The sequence below is a fragment of the Monoraphidium neglectum genome (assembly GCF_000611645.1).
Source record: "Monoraphidium neglectum strain SAG 48.87 unplaced genomic scaffold scaffold00185, whole genome shotgun sequence".
NCBI lineage: Eukaryota > Viridiplantae > Chlorophyta > Chlorophyceae > Sphaeropleales > Selenastraceae > Monoraphidium > Monoraphidium neglectum.
The window spans coordinates 604-17,936 of record NW_014013443.1 but is presented as its reverse complement, the minus strand read 5'-3'; the positions used below and the strand labels follow the sequence as shown (position 1 = coordinate 17,936).

Here is a 17,333-nt window from a genome sequence, read left to right as displayed (position 1 = left end):
TCCGCGGCGGCGTGGAAAACCGTCGGTTGACTAATCAGAGGACTGTACTTGCCACCGCACTTGCCATCCTGCCGCGCTGCCGCTGTCGCACGGCGCGGCCCATCCCACCTCGGATCATCCGTCCGCTCATGCATCGCCCCACCCACACGTTGCCCACCCGTTGATGCTGCTGCCCAGTGCGCGGCGAGAGCGCTGCGATTAGGTCGCCCCCGATTACTCGCGCAACACTGCGCCCTGCCCGGCACCAGTCGCACCACCTGCCGCATGGTCTCCGCCACTGCGGGGGCGCTTGCCACCCTGCTGCCCCAGGGCCCACGCGTTTCGGGCGGCGCGTTGGACGGAACATCTGGAGGTCAAGGCACCAGCGGGTGCATCGACATTCTGTCGCCGCCTGCACGCCTCATTTCTGTCGGGTCCGCGTCCGGGGCCTGCACGCGGGCGCTTGGCAACCAACTGCCACTTACACCAGCCACGGCTCGATGTCGGGATCCTTTTGTTGGCATTGATCTGAACAAGTTTGGAGCACACGCAGCGGGCCGAGCACACGGGCGCAGCGCGCCGCCGCGCCCCGCCGCGCTGGGTCGGCAGGGTCGGCCCTGCATGGCCGCGGGCGCATCGCACGACGCACGCGCCCACGCTCGTGCTTCCTTCACCGTGGTCAAGGAACCTCAGTCTGCTGCAGCGCGTTGCATGCGCGCGCAACGGGGGGGCTGTTGATTGTTGTTGATCACAGGGAACACATCCCATTGCTTTTTGTGATGCAAGGTGGTTTGTAGGCAGGTGCAAGGGCAAGCACACGCAAATGACCTGGTCCTGCGCAGAGACAAGGTGTGAGCACATGCGCAAGGCTTGCATGCGCAACTCATTTTGTCTGCTGGGCACTGCGAATGACGCACAGCGGGCCGACGCGGCGCCACTCTGATACGCGGTGCGTGTAGGAGTGAGGGTGCTGTTGCGCGCCCAAGCTCCCAATTCGAATACTGGGTGGGCTGCTGTGGACCTCGTGCTGCTTGATTACGCAGCAGCCGGTTGAGTTGGCCTGCCAGGCGCACGCGGCCATTGCAGGCATGGCCGCCGCGCAGCGTTCTGCGTCGTCGCGGCCGTCTTGCGCAGATTGTATTGCACACCGTCGATTTTGACAACACTTTTTGATTAGCCGCTGAAGACTTTGCTGAGTCAACCTTGCGGCCAAAGCATATCCAACTGTTTTCAAGCCAGAATCTGCCGCACGTGGATTGTCTTCACCGGAGGCGGGCGAGGGGGCTGGCCATGTGTCATCCTGTCCGCCACCCTGCACCAGGCTGAGAGGAAGCGCCTGGTGTGCACAAACAGGCCGGCGCCCTCGCGACATCCGCCTTCCTCCAAACAAGCGGGCCCTGCAGAGTTGCTGGGCCGCGCTGGCGCCTGGCCGGCCCATTTTGCCGCCAGGCCCAGCCCGTTTTGGGGTCCATTGGACTGCCTTGCTCAGCATATATTTTGTTGTTCCATCCTTGAATTTCGGCAGGCCAAGTCCACAACCCTTGTGGCTATGCAGTCGTGTAGCAGCGTGCCGCGCACCCGCGCAGGCTAGGCTTAGCGGTCTGTCCTGATTGAGGCGGTGCCTGCGCTCGCCTGCTGGCTCTGCCCCATTGCCGGTCACGAATGTGCCAATATCGTTGGTGCCGAGCAGCGAGCGCCGCAGGCCCGTCTGCCCTGCCCTGCGCTGCGCTGTGCAGGCTTGCTGGAAACCATGTCACGTCACTGCAACCATACAGCCACCCATGTAGCACGCATTCGGTGTGCATGTCTCTCTTCCCCTGCGTCCATGCCAACTCGGCAGACAGCAACGGGCATGGGCAACAGTAGCCGAAAGGGACACCCTCCCAGGACACCGGGTGGACGACCCAGCCTCTCCCCAGAGAGCCCAGTCAGTGCAATTAGAATGAGCGCCAGCTCTTGCAGACACAGTATGGGGCCCCCGTCTGCAGTGCAGGCAAGGAGTGAGACTGCGGATGGCGGGGCGGTCAACCGCAGTCACCTGGGCACACCTCCTGTGGGCAACCTGCTGCTTGGCCCTTGATGGCGAGGACCAAATGTACGGCAACACAAAGCTACAAATGCGGCCGAGCTACTCTGACACAGCAGCCAGCCTTGAATGCGACTCAAGTCCATGCACGCCCACGCGCGGAGCTCTGGTTTCAGCCAGCGGGGTTCCAAAGCAGCACAATCACGTTTCGCTGACGGCATGCCACCAGCTGCCACATCCACGCAAGCGTTCCCGCGCCTGTACGCTTGGGCGGCAGCCGTGCACCGCCACCGTGCTGCTGCGCGTGCCGCCGCACGAGACACCAGCCATAACAATTTGCCGCAGCCGCTGCTGATGCTTGGCATTGAAAGCAGCTGCGACGACACTGCAGCGGCCGTGGTAACAAGCGACGGCCGCGTCCTGGGCGAGGCGATTGCGGGCCAGGCCGCCATCCACGCGCCCTACGGCGGGGTGCACCCCGCGCTCGCGTCCCAGGCGCACGCCGCCGCCATCGACCGCGTCGTTGCAGACGCCCTCTCGCGCGCCGGCCTGTCGCAGCACGACCTGTCCGCCGTCGCGGTGACCGTGGGGCCGGGCCTCAGCCTGTGCCTGGACGTCGGCGTGCGCAAGGCGCGCGCAGTCAGCCGCGCGGCGGCGCTGCCGCTGGTGCCGGTGCACCACATGGAGGCGCACACGCTCGTGGCGCGCCTCGCGGGGCTCGCGGCGCATGCAGCGAGCGGCGGCGACGGCGGCGGCGTGCTTCGGGACGGCGAGCCGGCGCCGGCGTTCCCATTCTTGTGCCTGCTTGTGTCTGGCGGCCACAACCTGCTGGTGGTGGTGCGGGGCGTGGGCGACTACCTGCAGCTGGGGTCCACCCTGGACGACGCCCTGGGTGAGGGGGGGCGAGGGGCAAGGGGCGGGACTGCTCGAGGCTGCGCGCGGGCAGCGACGGGCAGCAGGCCGCAAAGGGCGCCGCGACAGCGGGATGGCAAACCACGTACACGGCGGGCGGCACCCGCGGGCCAGCGGCTGGTCTCCCCTGTGGGACCGGCTCCTCATGACGGCATAGCCCAGCCCAGCATGCCCCGCCTGCCAACTCTTGTCAGGCGAGGCGTACGACAAGGTGGCGCGCATGCTGGGCCTGGAGCTCAACCCTCACGGGGGCGCTGCGCTCGAGGCCGCCGCTCGGCTCGGCGATGCGTCGCGCTACGCGCTGTCCGTGCCCATGCAGAAGCACGCCAACTGCGACTTCTCGTTCGCGGGGCTCAAGACGGGGGTGCGGCTCTGCATTGAGAGCGAGCTGCCGCCAGAGGGCGACCCTGGTGAGAGAGGGTGGGGTGGGTCAAAGGGAGAAGGGGTGGGGTATGTCAGGGGTGGGGTGTGGTCAGTCGTGAGGTAACTCGAAGTGGGGTGAGTTGGAAGCAAGGTGGGGCGGAGCGGGGAGCGGAGAGCGGGAGCATTGTGCCGCATATCTTCGGCCCTGCAAATGGACTAGGCGGCGGTCTCCTTGTCAATAGCCCCCTGCTCGTTGCAGAGGGTGCGCCCTGCAAAGCGATCCCGCCTCTTCGCGCCATGCTCGCGTCCACCACAGGGCGGCAGCAGGCAGTGGCCGATATCGCTGCATCATTCCAGTCGGTTGCAACACAGCACCTGTGCCAGAGGGTGCGGCGCGGGATAGGCTGGGCGCGGGACTCACTGCAGGGCGGCAGCAGCGCTGGCAGCGGCGGCAGCAGCAACAGCAGCAGCAGCAGCAGCAGCAGCAGCGATGGCGGGAGCGGCAGCGGGCTGGACGGCAGTGCTGCAGCGCTGCGGCACTTGGTGGTTGCGGGCGGCGTTGCATCAAACCAGTACATCAGGCAGCAGCTGGCGCAGGTGAGGGGCTCAGGGGCTCTGCGGCGCCAAAGTCTGCTGCAGAAACCTGGCTGCTTTGACCATCAATCTTGGCTGCGCAGACATGAACACGCACAAGCTGGCCGTGGTTGTGTGCCCTGCACGGTCCGCCCGGCCTCCCGCTCACACAAGTACCCACGCGCACACAGGTGGCGGAAGCTGCCGGCCTGCAGCTGGTAGTGCCCCCTGCGCGGTGGTGCACTGACAACGGTGTAATGGTGGCGTGGGCCGGGATAGAGAGGTGCGCCTGCATGGGCGCAGCTGCTGCTGCAGCCACGGTCACCGATGCTGCTCTGAGACTTTAGGTGAAGCCAAGTGGCGGAACGGCCCCAGTGCCGTAGAGCCTGCTGTGCGCGACAGCTCCGCCTGCTCTCTTGTCAGCCACGCGTACCCCCAATCGCCGCAGGTACCGGCTGGGGCTCTACCAGCCGCCCCTAGGCCCACTGCAGCTGGCGGCAGGGGAAGAGCAGGAGTGGGTGGATTTGCGGCCGCGCTGGCCGCTCACTGCTGAGAAGCACGGGGGCAGCACGCCGCAGGTGCGCAGCAGCAAGGCAGCCTCCAGCATGGCGCGCAGCCTTACGGACGAGACGCGCGACGCGCTCGCGACGCTGGGGAGCGCTGCTGCGGGCGAGGCAGAAGAGGCGACGAGGCTCGCAGGCGGCGGAGCAGGCGCGGAGCGGCAATGGGCCTCGACTAAGACGGCTGCAGGGGAGGCTGGGGTGGGCGCTGCCAGCTGCTTGTAATTCTATCTTCCAGCCCAGTCAAGCGTTGCCTAGTGTACAGGGCTCGCGCATACATGCTTACTAAGAGGGGTCTTGAGTGGTTTGAGGGGTTCAGGCCGCATTGCACACACGTGTCTTTGGATAGCGGTTGACAGCACTCACTGAGGATCGTGCCAAAAGCCAAGCCTCCCAATCCACAAGCGCCACAGCGCATGCACAGCCTCGTGGATGGCGCACAGCCACTGGGCCAAGGGGGGTTGCGCCCCCCCCCCCCCACCTACGCAAGGGGTTCCAGGGGGCAGTGTTGTGCTACCCGCCGCCACAGCCCAAATTGCATAGGGTGGGTGCAGCCGTATTTGGGGCGACGGCGCGGGGCCCCAGAGCAGATCGTGAGGTGCTGACCACTGATGACAATCGCCGGCTGGCTTCCAGGCCGGCCAACACAGGTCAACACCCTGAAACCCGCTGCTCCAGTGCAGCAGCTACAAGCTTCAGGGCTTTCCATGCAGGGTGTGAATCGAAGTTTCAGACATGAACACTTACATTGATACAAATCTCACCCATTGAAAGGGGCTGCAGAGCGAGTAACCCAACTCTGATCATTTGAGGATGACTAAGGTTGCTTCCCGGATGCCCTTCCTGTCTCCAGAAACGCAGCAGGTAGCTTCGAGTCGAATATTGCCATCTTTATCGTTACAAATTGAATGTCAGCGGGTAGACTTTTACGCACATAGCGATCAAAGCAACAAGCAAACTTCTCCGCGACAAGGCAACAAGCACAGCAAGCCAGGCAACCGTCAACGTCAGGCACATTTATTTGTTCAGTACACACCAAAGCTGGGCGACGGCATGCTGGCCGCCCTGCCTGGGCCGGCCTTGAAGGTGCGTTTGGCCGTCCATGCCGCAGCCAGTCCGCACCGCCAGCGCCGCGCAAGCCCTTGGCTTCTGCATGCCTGCATGGACATGCAGCGGCGCGCAGATGTCGTCTAGGCTTCTTTTTCAATCCCTTCACAGTCCCTTGTGTCAATTTTGGTTCCCGGCCACCCCCTCAACACTGCCCACCTGCGCACAGGCCGTCCTTGCTCACGCTGGCCCTGAAGCGGCCGCGGCGTGCCGCCTGACCCACCGCGCCGCCGCCGCCGCCATCGCCGATGCGACGCCAGCAATTTCAGCCACCCTGCTGCCCTCCACCACTCGCGGCGACGTGGACGCCTGGCTTCGCGGCACTCGGCGCCTGGCACATGCGCCAGAGCTGGTGGTGCTCCTTCACGGCACAGCCCCCGAGGTGGCCTTAGACCTGCTGCTGGCACGCGTCATTGCGCGCGGCGCGCCGCGACGCCTCGTGCTGCGCGGCGCCGCGGCTCGCCCGGGCGTCGCGGCGGCGGCGGCGGTGCCCTCTGCGTGTCTTGCGCGTGTCGCGGGCGCGGGCGGCGTCGAGCAGCTCTGCCTCGTTGACGTGGCAGTGGCTGCGCCGGCCGACGGCGATCCTTCGGCGCTCTTGGCACCGCTGGCCTTTGCGAGCGCCGCGTCGTCGCTGCGCGCCCTGGAGCTGGGCGCCGGCTGGGCCGGTGGCGCGCCGCTGCAGTCCGCCGCCGCCGCGCTGCGCGTGCTGGTGACGCTGCCGCGGCTGGAGGAGCTGACCGTCGCCCTGCCGGCCGCCACGCTCGCGGCGCCGCCGGCCGCCCTTGCGGGGCTCATTGAGAGCTCTGGCCACGTTGGGGCGCAGCTGCTTGACGCGGCCGAGGGCGCGCTTGCGGCCCTGGCCGAGCTGCGTGGCTTGAGGTCGCTGACTGTCACAGGCCTGCCAGACGTGTGGGCGCCCAAGAACCGCGCGACAGTGGCGGCGATCCAGGCAGCGGTTGAAACCAGCAGCCGCAGTGCAGGGGCAGCGGCCTGCTTTGTTCCCGCCGTTTGTGACGGCTTGGCGGCGCGCCTGGCGGCGGTCATGCCGAAGCTGCGCCGTCTCAACGTGTCCCTTGCATGCGCCAGCCTCGCCATGCGCTGGGCGAGCGGACCTGACGGCTCCGCCACTAAGGAGGGGTTGGCGCTGTTGGACATTGATGCAGTGGCGCAGCTCGCTCCGCCGCGTCGCGCGCCAGCAGGTGCTGCTGTGGCAGGCGTCGGTGTCGAGGCGCTGCCCGCCAGGCTGGAGCGTGCGCTGGTGCCTTATGCTCATGCGGACGCGCTGCCGGCGCTGACCTCGCTGCAGCTGTCGCTGGCGCCAGCTGACGCGCCGCAGCTCGCCGCCGCTCTGGAGCGCCTGCCGGCGCTTCGCGCCCTGCGCCTTGCCGTCATGGCCACCTCGGGCGCCGGCGGGGTGCCGCTGGCGGCGCTGCTTGCGGCTGTGGCGCGCTCTGCGCCGGCCCTCGAGTCGGTCGTCGTCGTGCCTGGACTTGCCGTCGCCGATGTGGATGCGGCGGCGCTCACGCCGCTGTGTGCGCTGCGCGGCCTGCGGTCTCTCAAGCTCGTCGGCAACTTGCGCCCAGTGCCGTCCGCCGCGGCATGGGCTCCGCTCGCAGCGCTGACAGGCCTGCGACGCCTGGCCGTGCACAACGTTGGCGCAGAGCTCACACAGCTGCCGGGCAGCTGCCTGCCCGCCGGCCTGACCGCGCTGGACCTCAAGGGCGTGCGGCTGACAGGAGGCGCCGCAGGAAAGGGTGACGTCACCGCGGTGCCTGCACTGACAACAGTGCGCCTGACGGGCTGCGAGGTGTTGGATCTGGCTGCGTCGGCGGCCGCCGGCCCCGCTGTCAGCGAGGTTGTCGTTGCCGGCTGTGCACTCGGCCGCGATGGCTGGGCGGCGGCTCCACGCGCATGGCCTGCACTCGTGTCGCTGCGCGCGGCATGTGGGGGCGGCGCGGACGCAGCGGCCCTGCTGGCGGCGGTGGGTGGCGGCGGCTTCCCGCGCCTGGAGGCCCTCGCGGTGCAGCGGCTGCCAGAGCTGGGGGACCCGCAGCTGGCGGCCCTCTTGACCCCCCGTGCCTTGCGCCGCCTGTCTGCCGGCGCCAACGGCTGCGCCCTGACGCCCGAAGGGATTGGCACCGCAGCCATGACGGCGGCACCAGGGCTGCGGGCGCTGGCGCTGCAGCTGCCGGCGCGCCACCTGCCAGCCCATCTGCAGCATCTCATGGCGGGGGCCGCCCCCGTCGCGCCGGCGCCGGCTGCCGCTGCAGCTGGAGCGGCTGCGCCTTGGTGGGTGATGCCGGCGGCATCGCCTGCAGAGGCGAGTGCTGCCGGAGAGGCGCGTGCTCCTGGCAGCCGTCTGGCGGCTGCCCTTGGTGCGGCGCTGCCTGGGGCAGCTGTGGCAGTGGTCTTGAACCAGGCACCTGTTGCAGCCTCGCCGTGCGGCAAGTGCTAACATATTCCAGTTCAACACTTATCTTTTGGCTTCCTCTGTTTCAAGCTGCTGGAGACAGCTGTGAGCCTTTTTGTCTGTCACGGTCACATTCCATTTTCACATCATCGCAGTCATTCCTGTGACCTGCATCTCCTATCAAGGATAGTTGCCGCACCAGAAGAATATGTATGGTCTTGCCCCCTGCCCCCTCCGGGCCATCTTGTAAAGCTGCGCTTGTGAGCATGCATCATGTGGAAAATAGAGGAGCAGTTGATGGTGGGCTGAGTGGTGGGTGTCAGCAAGTTGCACTCAACGCGGTCGGCGACGCATCGCATGGCTACTGGCACAGGCATGCGCGAAGCAGTGTCATACTGCGTGGGCACATGTGCGTGTGCATCACGAGCACACACACATGCACGCGCAAGCACACAATGCACGTTATGCACAAACCTGGATTGCTTAGGCTAGCAAGTGGCCGTAGCATATTAAGGCTGCAAGTGACAACAGGCCATTGCATTGCATGGTGTGACAGAATTGCTCCTCAGGAGTGGCGCAGGCTGCGCCTGGTGGCACTGGCGGCACCTCACCAAATAGTCCCGCCTGGCCCCCACTCTGGCACGGCTCAATATCCGACTTGCTGCGTGCGTCGCTTCTTATCCCGCTGCGCAATCCCCTTTGCAGTCATCTGTGCCGTGATATTCTGGCCCATCTGCTTTCACTGCTGCCACAACAGGCACACAGGCTGGCACATATCACACCGCCAAAGATCACCCAGCAGCACCGATGGCGGACGTCTTGTCCTTGCTGCAGGTTTCGTTAGATGCCCTGAAATCAGGGACCTTGCCTCCGACGGAAGTGATCAAGAACCTTGCTGCAAAGGTGCGTTGCCCGTTGGGGGGGTGTCACTTCTTGGGAGCTGCCATGCCGCCTTGAGTTGAGGGACTCATATCTGGACCCTGCAGAAAATTGTGCTTTGGAGCGTGCCGCGCGTGGCCGCCCAGGTAGCCATGTGCGTTTCGGTGTGCGCTGCACGCATCGGCAGCAGCTTCTTAGAAAAGCTGCAGGGAGCAGTCCCTTGCGATTGCAATGGACACCTGTAGCCCTTGGTGAGCGAGCCAGTATCAGGATGTTCAACAGGTTGTCAAGTGACTACCAAGCAGCTGCATATTGGTGTCCTCCCTGCACACCCTCCTGACTTGTTTGCCATCCCGCCATCCGCCTTGTGGTCCCCCCCTCCCCGTGCGCTCACCTAGGTGGTGGGCTATGGCATCATTGCGGGATCCACGCTCGTCAAGGTGCCACAGGTGTGCAGCTACAGAGTGCCGCAGGCCGATGACCTCCCAGCTTTGAGCAGTGAGGGGGTGTGCCTTATGGCGGCACGCCCCCTCACCGCCGTACCCAGCAACACCGCCAGCAGCATCAGGTGGTGGCGGCTACCCTGCGGAGCCGTCGCGCAGCGCAACGTCCTGCTATTCATGAGGTTTGCATGTCATGTGTTGCAGTCGTCACCAACCACGCTACCGCCTCCCGTGTGCACCAGCTGAACCCCTGCGCCCGACGCGCCGCCTGTATGTGCGCCGTCCCATGACTCCGTCAGATCACCAACGTGGTGCGCGCCCACAGCGCGGAGGGCCTCTCTGCCACCTCGTTCGAGCTCGAGTCCTGGGCCCTGCTGGTCCACGCGGGCTACGGCTACGTCAACGCCATGCCCTTCAGCAGCTACGGGGAGGCCTCCCTGATGCTGGCCCAAAACCTGCTGCTGCTGGCCCTGGTTTACAGATACGCGCGGCTGCCCGCAGCGCGGGTCGCGACTGTGATGGGACTGCTGGTGGCCGCGATGGCGGTGCTGGCAACGGGTGAGGGGGCCTTTGGGGTGCGGGGTCAAGGCTGTTGCAGGTAGGGTTGATTAGGTGGGCGCTTGTGGTCGTGATCGTGGTCGTGGTGTGTGAGCGTGTGTGGGGGGGTGAGGCGTTGTGTGTGTGCGTGTGCCTGCGTGTTTGAGCGCCCCGTGCAAAAGTCACTTGTCCAGCTGGAACCATCACGAGGACCCCGCGGCAACTGCAACTTGGCTGCTCCTGCTGCCAGGCATGACTGTCCCCTGCTCGTGAGTATACCTACAAGTCTCTCTCCGCCAACCTCCTCATCACCCGCACCCAACACGCACCATGCAAACCCCTCAATCCGCCCAGGCCGCGCCAGCCGCAGCCAGGTGGGTGCGCTGTACGACGTGAACAACTTCATCATGCTGGCGGCGCGGGTGCCCCAAATTCTGAAGAACTTCAGTGAGCAGTCGACCGGGCAGCTGAGCATCGTCACGTTTGGCGTCAACACCGTCGGCTGTGTGGTGCGGATCCTCACCTCGCTGCACGAGGGCGCTCACGCCATGGTCCGCTCCTACATCCTGGGTGAGGCGCCACCGCGGGGGGGCGGGACGGTGCGGGGCGGAACGGAAGGGGGGCTTGCAAATGCAGGGCCGCTGCCATCGCTCGCCACTGTGGCTCATGCGCCGCTGGGGTAGCACGGGTGGTGCTTTGAAAGAGGTGCTACTGTGCTGATCAAAACGGTTTGGGCGCGAGCGAAGAGGCTGTGCGTGCACAAGCATGCATGCATGCGCCCCCCCCCCCCACATACTCACACGTGCACACGTGCACACACACTCGTGCAAGCATAAACTCACACATCCACACACGGGCACGCGCAGGCGCGCGCGCGCACACACACACACACACACACACACACACAAACACGCACAGACACTCTCTCTTTCTCTGTGCAATCCCTTCGCTTCAATATTCTAAAGGTCTCATCATGAACGCCACTCTGGTGGGCCAAATCCTGGTCTATGGCAACAAGGGCGTGCGCAAGGAGCCAGCGGGCCAAGGCGCGGTGACAAAGAAGAAGGCCTAGGGCTGGGCTTTGTGCCCGTTCACAGGTTGCCAGAAAGTAATTTTTTGGAAAGTCTGGTGCCTTTCCTGCTCAAAGCCTGCTTTCGCGGCCTCGACATCGACATTGACGGAAGGGACCACGTGTTGGTCACGTCAAACACCAGTCACAGCAAAACGTCTTTGAGGGGACTGGAGGCCCCTGTAGGTGTGTAGATGGTGCTCTTGTACGCTCACGTACAGCCAACAAGGCACAAACAAACTCGAACACCTCAGACGCCCACGGTGCTTGGGGGAGACATACACCTGGGGTTGGTGCCTCGGATCGCACGTGCTGTGCAGGTTCCCACGCGCAAGGCGCACAAGGATTCCAAACCACAAGCCTCATTGCTTCGTACTTGGTCATTTTATTCTTGAATCGTCCATTAACCTCATTTCCCAACCACAGGTCCGACAGTTCGAGTCGCCGTGCCTCGGAAATCGCTCGTCAGTTGTTGAAATGGCCCTCTGGCGTCGTCCTTTATTAATTATAAAAGCTCAAGTTTTCTTGATTGTGCTTCCACTGGTCGCTTGCCTGTGCTCGACAGCAGCAGGCGCACCAGCTTCTGCATCAGCAGCCACACTCGCCTCTGAGAACCAGGGGGGCTCGCACCGCTTCATCAAGCTCCGTACGCCTGCCAAATCACAAGTTCAGGTGATAGCCTTTTACCAAAGGGCGTTGTGCGCTGCATGGGCGTAGGGCACTTGCATAGGACCGGGTGCCTGCCGTGCGATTGTTCGTACGGCCTGTCAGCGGCTGCTGCGCTAACCGCCCTCACCAGCAGGATGCAGCATTGCTCCCACGCTCTGTGATCGTCAGTGTTGAGGAATTGCCAGCGTTTGTATTCTACAGCAAAAGCGCCAACAGGGACAGCGGCGGCGGGCATCGTCGGCTGCTGCAAGTGGGCGACTTTTTCGCCGGCGTTGTCGACACAGTGACCAGCGCTGCCAGCGACTTGCTGGACGTGGTGAAGAACGCCGTGGGCCTGGGGAGTGATAACAAAAGTGAGAGCAACACCAGCAGCAGCGATGCCTCAAAGGTCAACGAGGAAACGCCAGCTGCAAAGGCGCCGACTGACGTGCCGGCGTCGCCCGAGCCTGAAGCCCCACCGCCGCAGCCAGTGCCAGCTCAGTCTGATCCTGTCGATGAGGACCAGGCGCAAGACGGAACAACCCCCCCAAGCAACAAACCTCCTGAGGTCTTGAACCCTGAGGTGCCGGACCATACAGACTACCCAGTTGCACCTGAGCACAACAGTACCCAAATTGAGGCCGCTGGGCAACAAACGATCACAAATGCGTCAGTGCTGCCAGCAGAGCACACAGCAGAGGAACAGGCAGCCTATGTGACTGTCAGCATTCCCTTGAGAGGTGCGTGCCTGCACACTTCTCCGTTTGTGTGCGCAGCCTGAAAGCGTGCCAACTCAGCAGCCCATTGTGCACAGGAAGAACTGCTGGCAGGATGTGGCAGCACGCTCTGCACCGCTTATCTGCTTCATCTTCCTTCCACGCTCATGCCTCTATCCAATCCCCATTGCTTACTCTCAAACTGCAGCTGCAACTTTGCGCGACGCCGAGGCACGCGGCTGGGGCATCGTCATCCCCTCAGTGCTGGCCTCTGTGGCCAGCGGCAGCACCCCGCCGGACTGGCAGCTGGGTGGCAGCGACAGGGGCAACAAGAGGAGGGCAGTCCTGCAGCAGGCAGCGACCGGGCCCCTGATCACCCAATGGCGCCGAGCAAGCCCCACGCCCAGCCTCGACGCTTGGCGCCTCGGGCAGCCCGCGGCGCCTGGCAGCCTCTGTGTCAAGCAGCTGTGCTCCGCCCTGCTGGCTGCTGGAGTGGATGTCGACCCCTCTGTGCCCATCGCAATTGACCCCGACCCCTCCAGTGACCTCACGGCTTTGCGGGCTAGCGCCCAGCTTCAGGAACAGCGGGCAGCAGAGACGGCAGCTGCGGCAGCGGTGCAGCAGAAGTGCGTCGGGACGATTGCTGGGGCGGTGGTCGGCGGGTTCGTCGGACTGGTCGGGCTGCTGGCGCTGGCGCCGTGCGTCTGGCGCCGTGCGGTTGCGGCGCGGCATGGGTGCCAGCAGGCCGCTCAGCAACCAGCTCCCAGAGGCGGCGCCATGGCGGCGCCGATGCCTGAATGTGTCGCACCTGCGAAGCAAGTGAAGTTCATGGCAGATGGGCAGGCATCTCCTTCTGACAGCGGAAGCGGCTCAGCCATCCATGCAGTCCTCGTGCCGTCTGGTTTGGGGGCTGGACAACATTGACGAAGCAGCAGATAGTTGGGAGGTAGCACCTTGATCTTGTTCATGCATGATTGGTTATCGTTTGTCAAGTAAGGTGTTGTGTGCCGGCATCACGTGCCAGCAATCCAGCTTACTGCAGGCTGCTAGTCCGTCGAACCTCAGCGGGAGGCCCACAGCGGCATAAGGGAGTATCAATTCAATAATGTGACGACCATTAGTAAACATGTCATCCACCAGTACAGTAGATCATGTATGGGAGCAAAAGGATGTCGCACATCAGCAGGTTGCGAGGTGCCGTTACCGTGACGTGATTGCAACAAGCGCTCTGCATGTCATATCGTGAGCCTGACAGCAATGCTCAGGCTTCTTGACCCATGCCGAGTTGTTCAGTGCTTGAAACACTTTGAGAAGCAGTTTTGATTGTTGGCTGCGTCTGCAGCGGCAAGCGCCACAAGCAACAGAATGCCACAGGGGTTACCCACAACGTAGGTGCTGACGATTGCTACCCTGCCTCGGCCAGCGCACCACCAGCAGGAGCTGACCCTCTGCCTTCAATGCCAGCTTGCAGAATGTCGATCTCAATAATCTGTCAAATGTTGTTCTCCACATTGATGTGCACACCGGTTGGACATTGGACGGTGTCGTGAAAAGCGAGCGAGGTCAACGATGCCTTCTGGGGCGTGGTGGCACGCATTCGTGTTCCTACTGACGCTGAACGCACAACTATGGACTGTAAATGCGGATTTTGAAGCGACCCGTATCAATCTTGTAGCTACCGCCGCGGGGCAGCCTTCTGCGCCGTACGAGGCAGCAGCAGCTAGCGACCCCTCAGCCGCGCTTGGTGACCCGGGATTCTGGGTGCTGCTGAAGGTGGGCAACCAGGGACCGTGCTACTTGCTGACCTGTAGCAAAGGGGGGTCCATTCCCAAAGTATTTGCTCACAGGCAACGGGCCTGCAAGAGCAAGCTGCGTAGGTGATGCACTGGTGGCACTGCAACTCTGGTGCCAGCTGCCCCAGGTTGCTTGCGCTGCCTGGCATAGGCGAGAGACGGTAATTGGGCTCAATGTGCTGCATCACCAAACCGTTGCACAAACAAGCAGCTTGAATCTGTCATCAGCAGCGATAACCCTGCGGCGGCGGCCCACCGACCTCAGACCCGTACGGCCACCACCACCAGCTGGCGCCCCCGCGCGCTTGGGCGCTTCCTGGTGGAGGACACGGCTGACACCTCCTCTGATGACAGCGGCGACGACACCTCACAGGAGAGCGACTCAATCGCCGACGACGGGGCCGCCAAAAACGCAACCCACGGCTCCGTCCAGCCTGCATCGACAGCAGCGAGCAAGAAGGCTGCTCGCGATGCGGCAAACCAGCAGCGTCAGGAGCAGAAAGCGCAGCGTCAGGAGCAGAAAGTGCAGCGTCAGAAACAAACAGCAGAGCGCCAGAACAGCAACAGCACCAGTGGCAGCGGGAGTGATGGCACCAAAGCTGCTGCACAGACAACAAACGGGCAGCCCACTGGGTCAACCAACACCACCACAGTGTTGCAGGAGGTCAAGCCAGCGTCCTCCCCAGCGCCTGCGCGACCCCAACAGGCCCTGTCAGTGCCTCTGCCAGTGGCGCTTGAGAAGGCTGCGGCTCAGGTGGCCACGCCCGAGCAGGCCACCTATGTGACTGTCGGCATCCCTTTGCAAGGTATGCAGGGAGGGGGGAGGGGGGGCGATACCCAGCACCCGCTGGCCTGCCACCACTGCCACCGTTTGCCGCAGGAACCGTCAGGTTTGGCAACAATCTGCAACAGCATCGACAGCAAAACCCTTGAAGAAATTCAGCGCCACTCAGGCTCACACATCATGCTCGCTCACATGTGTGCACCGCAGCTTCTGCCCTGCGTGGCGCACAGGCACGTGGCTATGGTGTTGCCATTCCTGAAGTGCTGGCCTCCCTTGCCACTGATAGCAGCCCCCAGGACTGGCAGCTGATCAGCATCGGCAGCCAAGGCAGCGAAGCAGGACGGCACAGGGTTCTGCTGCAGAATGCAACACAGGGGAGCGGCTTCGCCTCAGCCACCACAGTGGCTACGACCCAGTGGCGCCGCGCTAGCCCCACGCCGAGTCTTGACGCCTGGCGCCTGGGCCAGCCGGCCGCGCAGGCGGGGAGCGTGTGCGCCACGCAGCTCTGCTGGGAGCTGCTGACTGCGGGGGTGAGCGTCGACCCCTTGGCCCCTATTGAGATTGACCCGGACCCCTCCAGTGACCTCACCACAGTGCGCGCCGTCAAGCAGCTGGGAGCGCAGCAGGCAGCCGCCGCAGCTGCGGAGGCAGCGGCGCAGCAGAAGCGTGTTGGGACAATTGCTGGGGCGGTGGTGGGTGGCTTTGTCGGCCTGGTGCTTCTGCTGGCGCTGGCACCGTGTGTGTGGCGGCGTATCTCGGCCTGCCGCGCCGCCCGCCAGGCAGGTGATGGCGCAGCTAGCGCTGGCGGGGCTGGGCCCCAGTATCTGATGGACCCTCCCAAGTTTGAGGCGTCCCTGCTCCCCAAGGGGTGGCTGGCCAATTCTGTGGGCTTCCAGCAGTTTAGGGAGGATGGTATTCAAGCCGGCGCCGTCCATGCCAATGTGGAGCAGCGTTGGTATACCAGGCCTCCTCCGAGTGTCTGACGGCCGTGACCGCGTGCAATGGGTGAATCCATGCGGAGGGCTTGGTGCAACTTTGATGCCTGATTATGTCCCTGCAGCAGCCACGTGACGTGGACTTGGTGGGTTTGGTCCTATTGCACTAAATGTAACAAATTAATTTGTTTTATCTTGGCCGCATGCGCACTTATTCTTGCAGATGTAACGTTTTCCAGGACAGCAGTACGCAGAAGGGCGGGTCCGCAGAGACAGCGCAATGGTTTTACAGTCAAAAAGGTCCTAGCAAGCAACCGCCAGGCAGAAGGGCGGCACGAGAAACACATGGACGCACGCAGGGGATCAGCGCCGGCCGTTGTTGGGCGTGTCCGGCCGCGCTGTATGTATCGAGGCCTGGCTTTGTCAAGGGCGTGCCAGGATGCACTGCGTCAACACCACAATATGTCTGCGCGCTCAAAGCTGGGACGGGCAGCAGTACAGTCAACCATGATAAAGGAGGCAGCCGAGCAAACAAGCAGCTGGCGGGCTGCGCACGGCACGATGTGTAATTGTCCACCAGTCCCACTCATGAAACCCCCACCCAATGATGGAACGCTGCAGTGCTGCCGAGCTGGCTGCAGGGGCCCGTCACTCCCTATGAAACCCATCCATCCTCAAATGGGGGGCCGCACCAGGCCGGAGTCCGCCCAATTAGTGCCAAGCCCCTGACCCTCCACCGCGGCCCTTACGGAGCGCTCACCCGGCAACCCGCGACGGGCGCGGCGCCACCCCCCGCCGCCGCCGCGGCCACCTCTGCGCCGCACCCGGCCCCCTGCTGGCCGCCGCCCCCGGCCCCTGGCGCTGTGGGCGCGCCCTGGCCCTGGGGTGTGGCCAGCACGGCGGCGTCGTCCCAGGAGTCGGGGCTGTCCCCCTGGCAGGCCACGATGACGCCGATGCCCTTAGTGCGGCCCTCACGGAACACAAACCTGTGGGGTGGACGCGCGGGGTGGGGAGGTTGGAAATGAGAAGAGTGCTGGCGCAAGACCAGAGGGGCAGCGGGTTGCAGATGGAGGCGGACGGCGGCGCATAGCGTAAAGTCAAGAATGCACCGGAGAAGCCACACTCTTGGCATGCCGCCGCCGCCCAGCCAGCACCAGTGCTCGCGGCCCGCACGCCCGCCTCCTGCTCGCCTTGTCCCGGGCTGCAGCCACTCTGGGTGCTGTATGAAGCGCCAGCGTATGCGCGCGCGGTCCCCGCTGCGCAGGTGCTCCCTGTCCATGGCCACCACCCTGGCTGCCTGGCGCACAATCTCACAGTGGATCACCGCCTTTAGAGGAGGGGTGGGGGTGGGGTGCATGGCGGGGTGGACGAGGGCAGGCTGGGCTGCCATGGTCGCAGCGGAACGTGAGGAGGGGTGGCATCCGTGCCTTCAAAATGCACATGAGGCGGTGGATATTTGAAAATGATCGGGGGAAAAAGGCAAATCACACACCCGCGGAGACACAACCAATGGCTCGGCAGGGGGCTGCTGGAGCCGCAAGCAGATGTGCCAGCCCGTCAGCCCCCTCCCCTTGAGTCCCCTGATACCCCAGAGCCCCC

General features: G+C 64.2%; 4 protein-coding genes across 4 annotated transcripts; 3 read left to right on the top strand and 1 right to left on the bottom strand.

Moving 5' to 3' along the window:
- Positions 1 to 2,359: 2,359 nt before the first annotated feature.
- Positions 2,360 to 4,638, top strand: MNEG_1774 (O-sialoglycoprotein endopeptidase; the record flags this gene model as incomplete). Its single annotated transcript, XM_014049748.1, has 5 exons — positions 2,360 to 2,897; positions 3,112 to 3,327; positions 3,597 to 3,877; positions 4,045 to 4,136; positions 4,302 to 4,638. The coding sequence occupies 5 exons, from the start codon at positions 2,360 to 2,362 to the stop codon at positions 4,636 to 4,638; spliced, it is 1,464 nt and encodes a 487-aa protein (XP_013905202.1).
- An 828-nt stretch (positions 4,639 to 5,466) lies between these two features.
- On the top strand, positions 5,467 to 7,975 carry MNEG_1773 (hypothetical protein; the record flags this gene model as incomplete). Its single annotated transcript, XM_014049747.1, has 2 exons — positions 5,467 to 5,499; positions 5,690 to 7,975. The coding sequence occupies 2 exons, from the start codon at positions 5,467 to 5,469 to the stop codon at positions 7,973 to 7,975; spliced, it is 2,319 nt and encodes a 772-aa protein (XP_013905201.1).
- A 762-nt stretch (positions 7,976 to 8,737) lies between these two features.
- Positions 8,738 to 10,861, top strand: MNEG_1772 (mannose-P-dolichol utilization defect 1; the record flags this gene model as incomplete). The annotated part of the gene is made up of 5 exons (XM_014049746.1): positions 8,738 to 8,833; positions 9,208 to 9,258; positions 9,552 to 9,810; positions 10,144 to 10,359; positions 10,755 to 10,861. 5 exons carry the CDS (start codon positions 8,738 to 8,740, stop codon positions 10,859 to 10,861), a joined length of 729 nt encoding a protein of 242 aa, XP_013905200.1.
- Positions 10,862 to 16,479: 5,618 nt separating this feature from the next.
- MNEG_1771 (hypothetical protein) lies at positions 16,480 to 16,720 on the bottom strand (the record flags this gene model as incomplete). Its single annotated transcript, XM_014049745.1, has 1 exon — positions 16,480 to 16,720. A coding segment is annotated over one exon (241 nt), but the record flags the coding sequence as incomplete, so codon positions are not given.
- Positions 16,721 to 17,333: the final 613 nt, after the last annotated feature.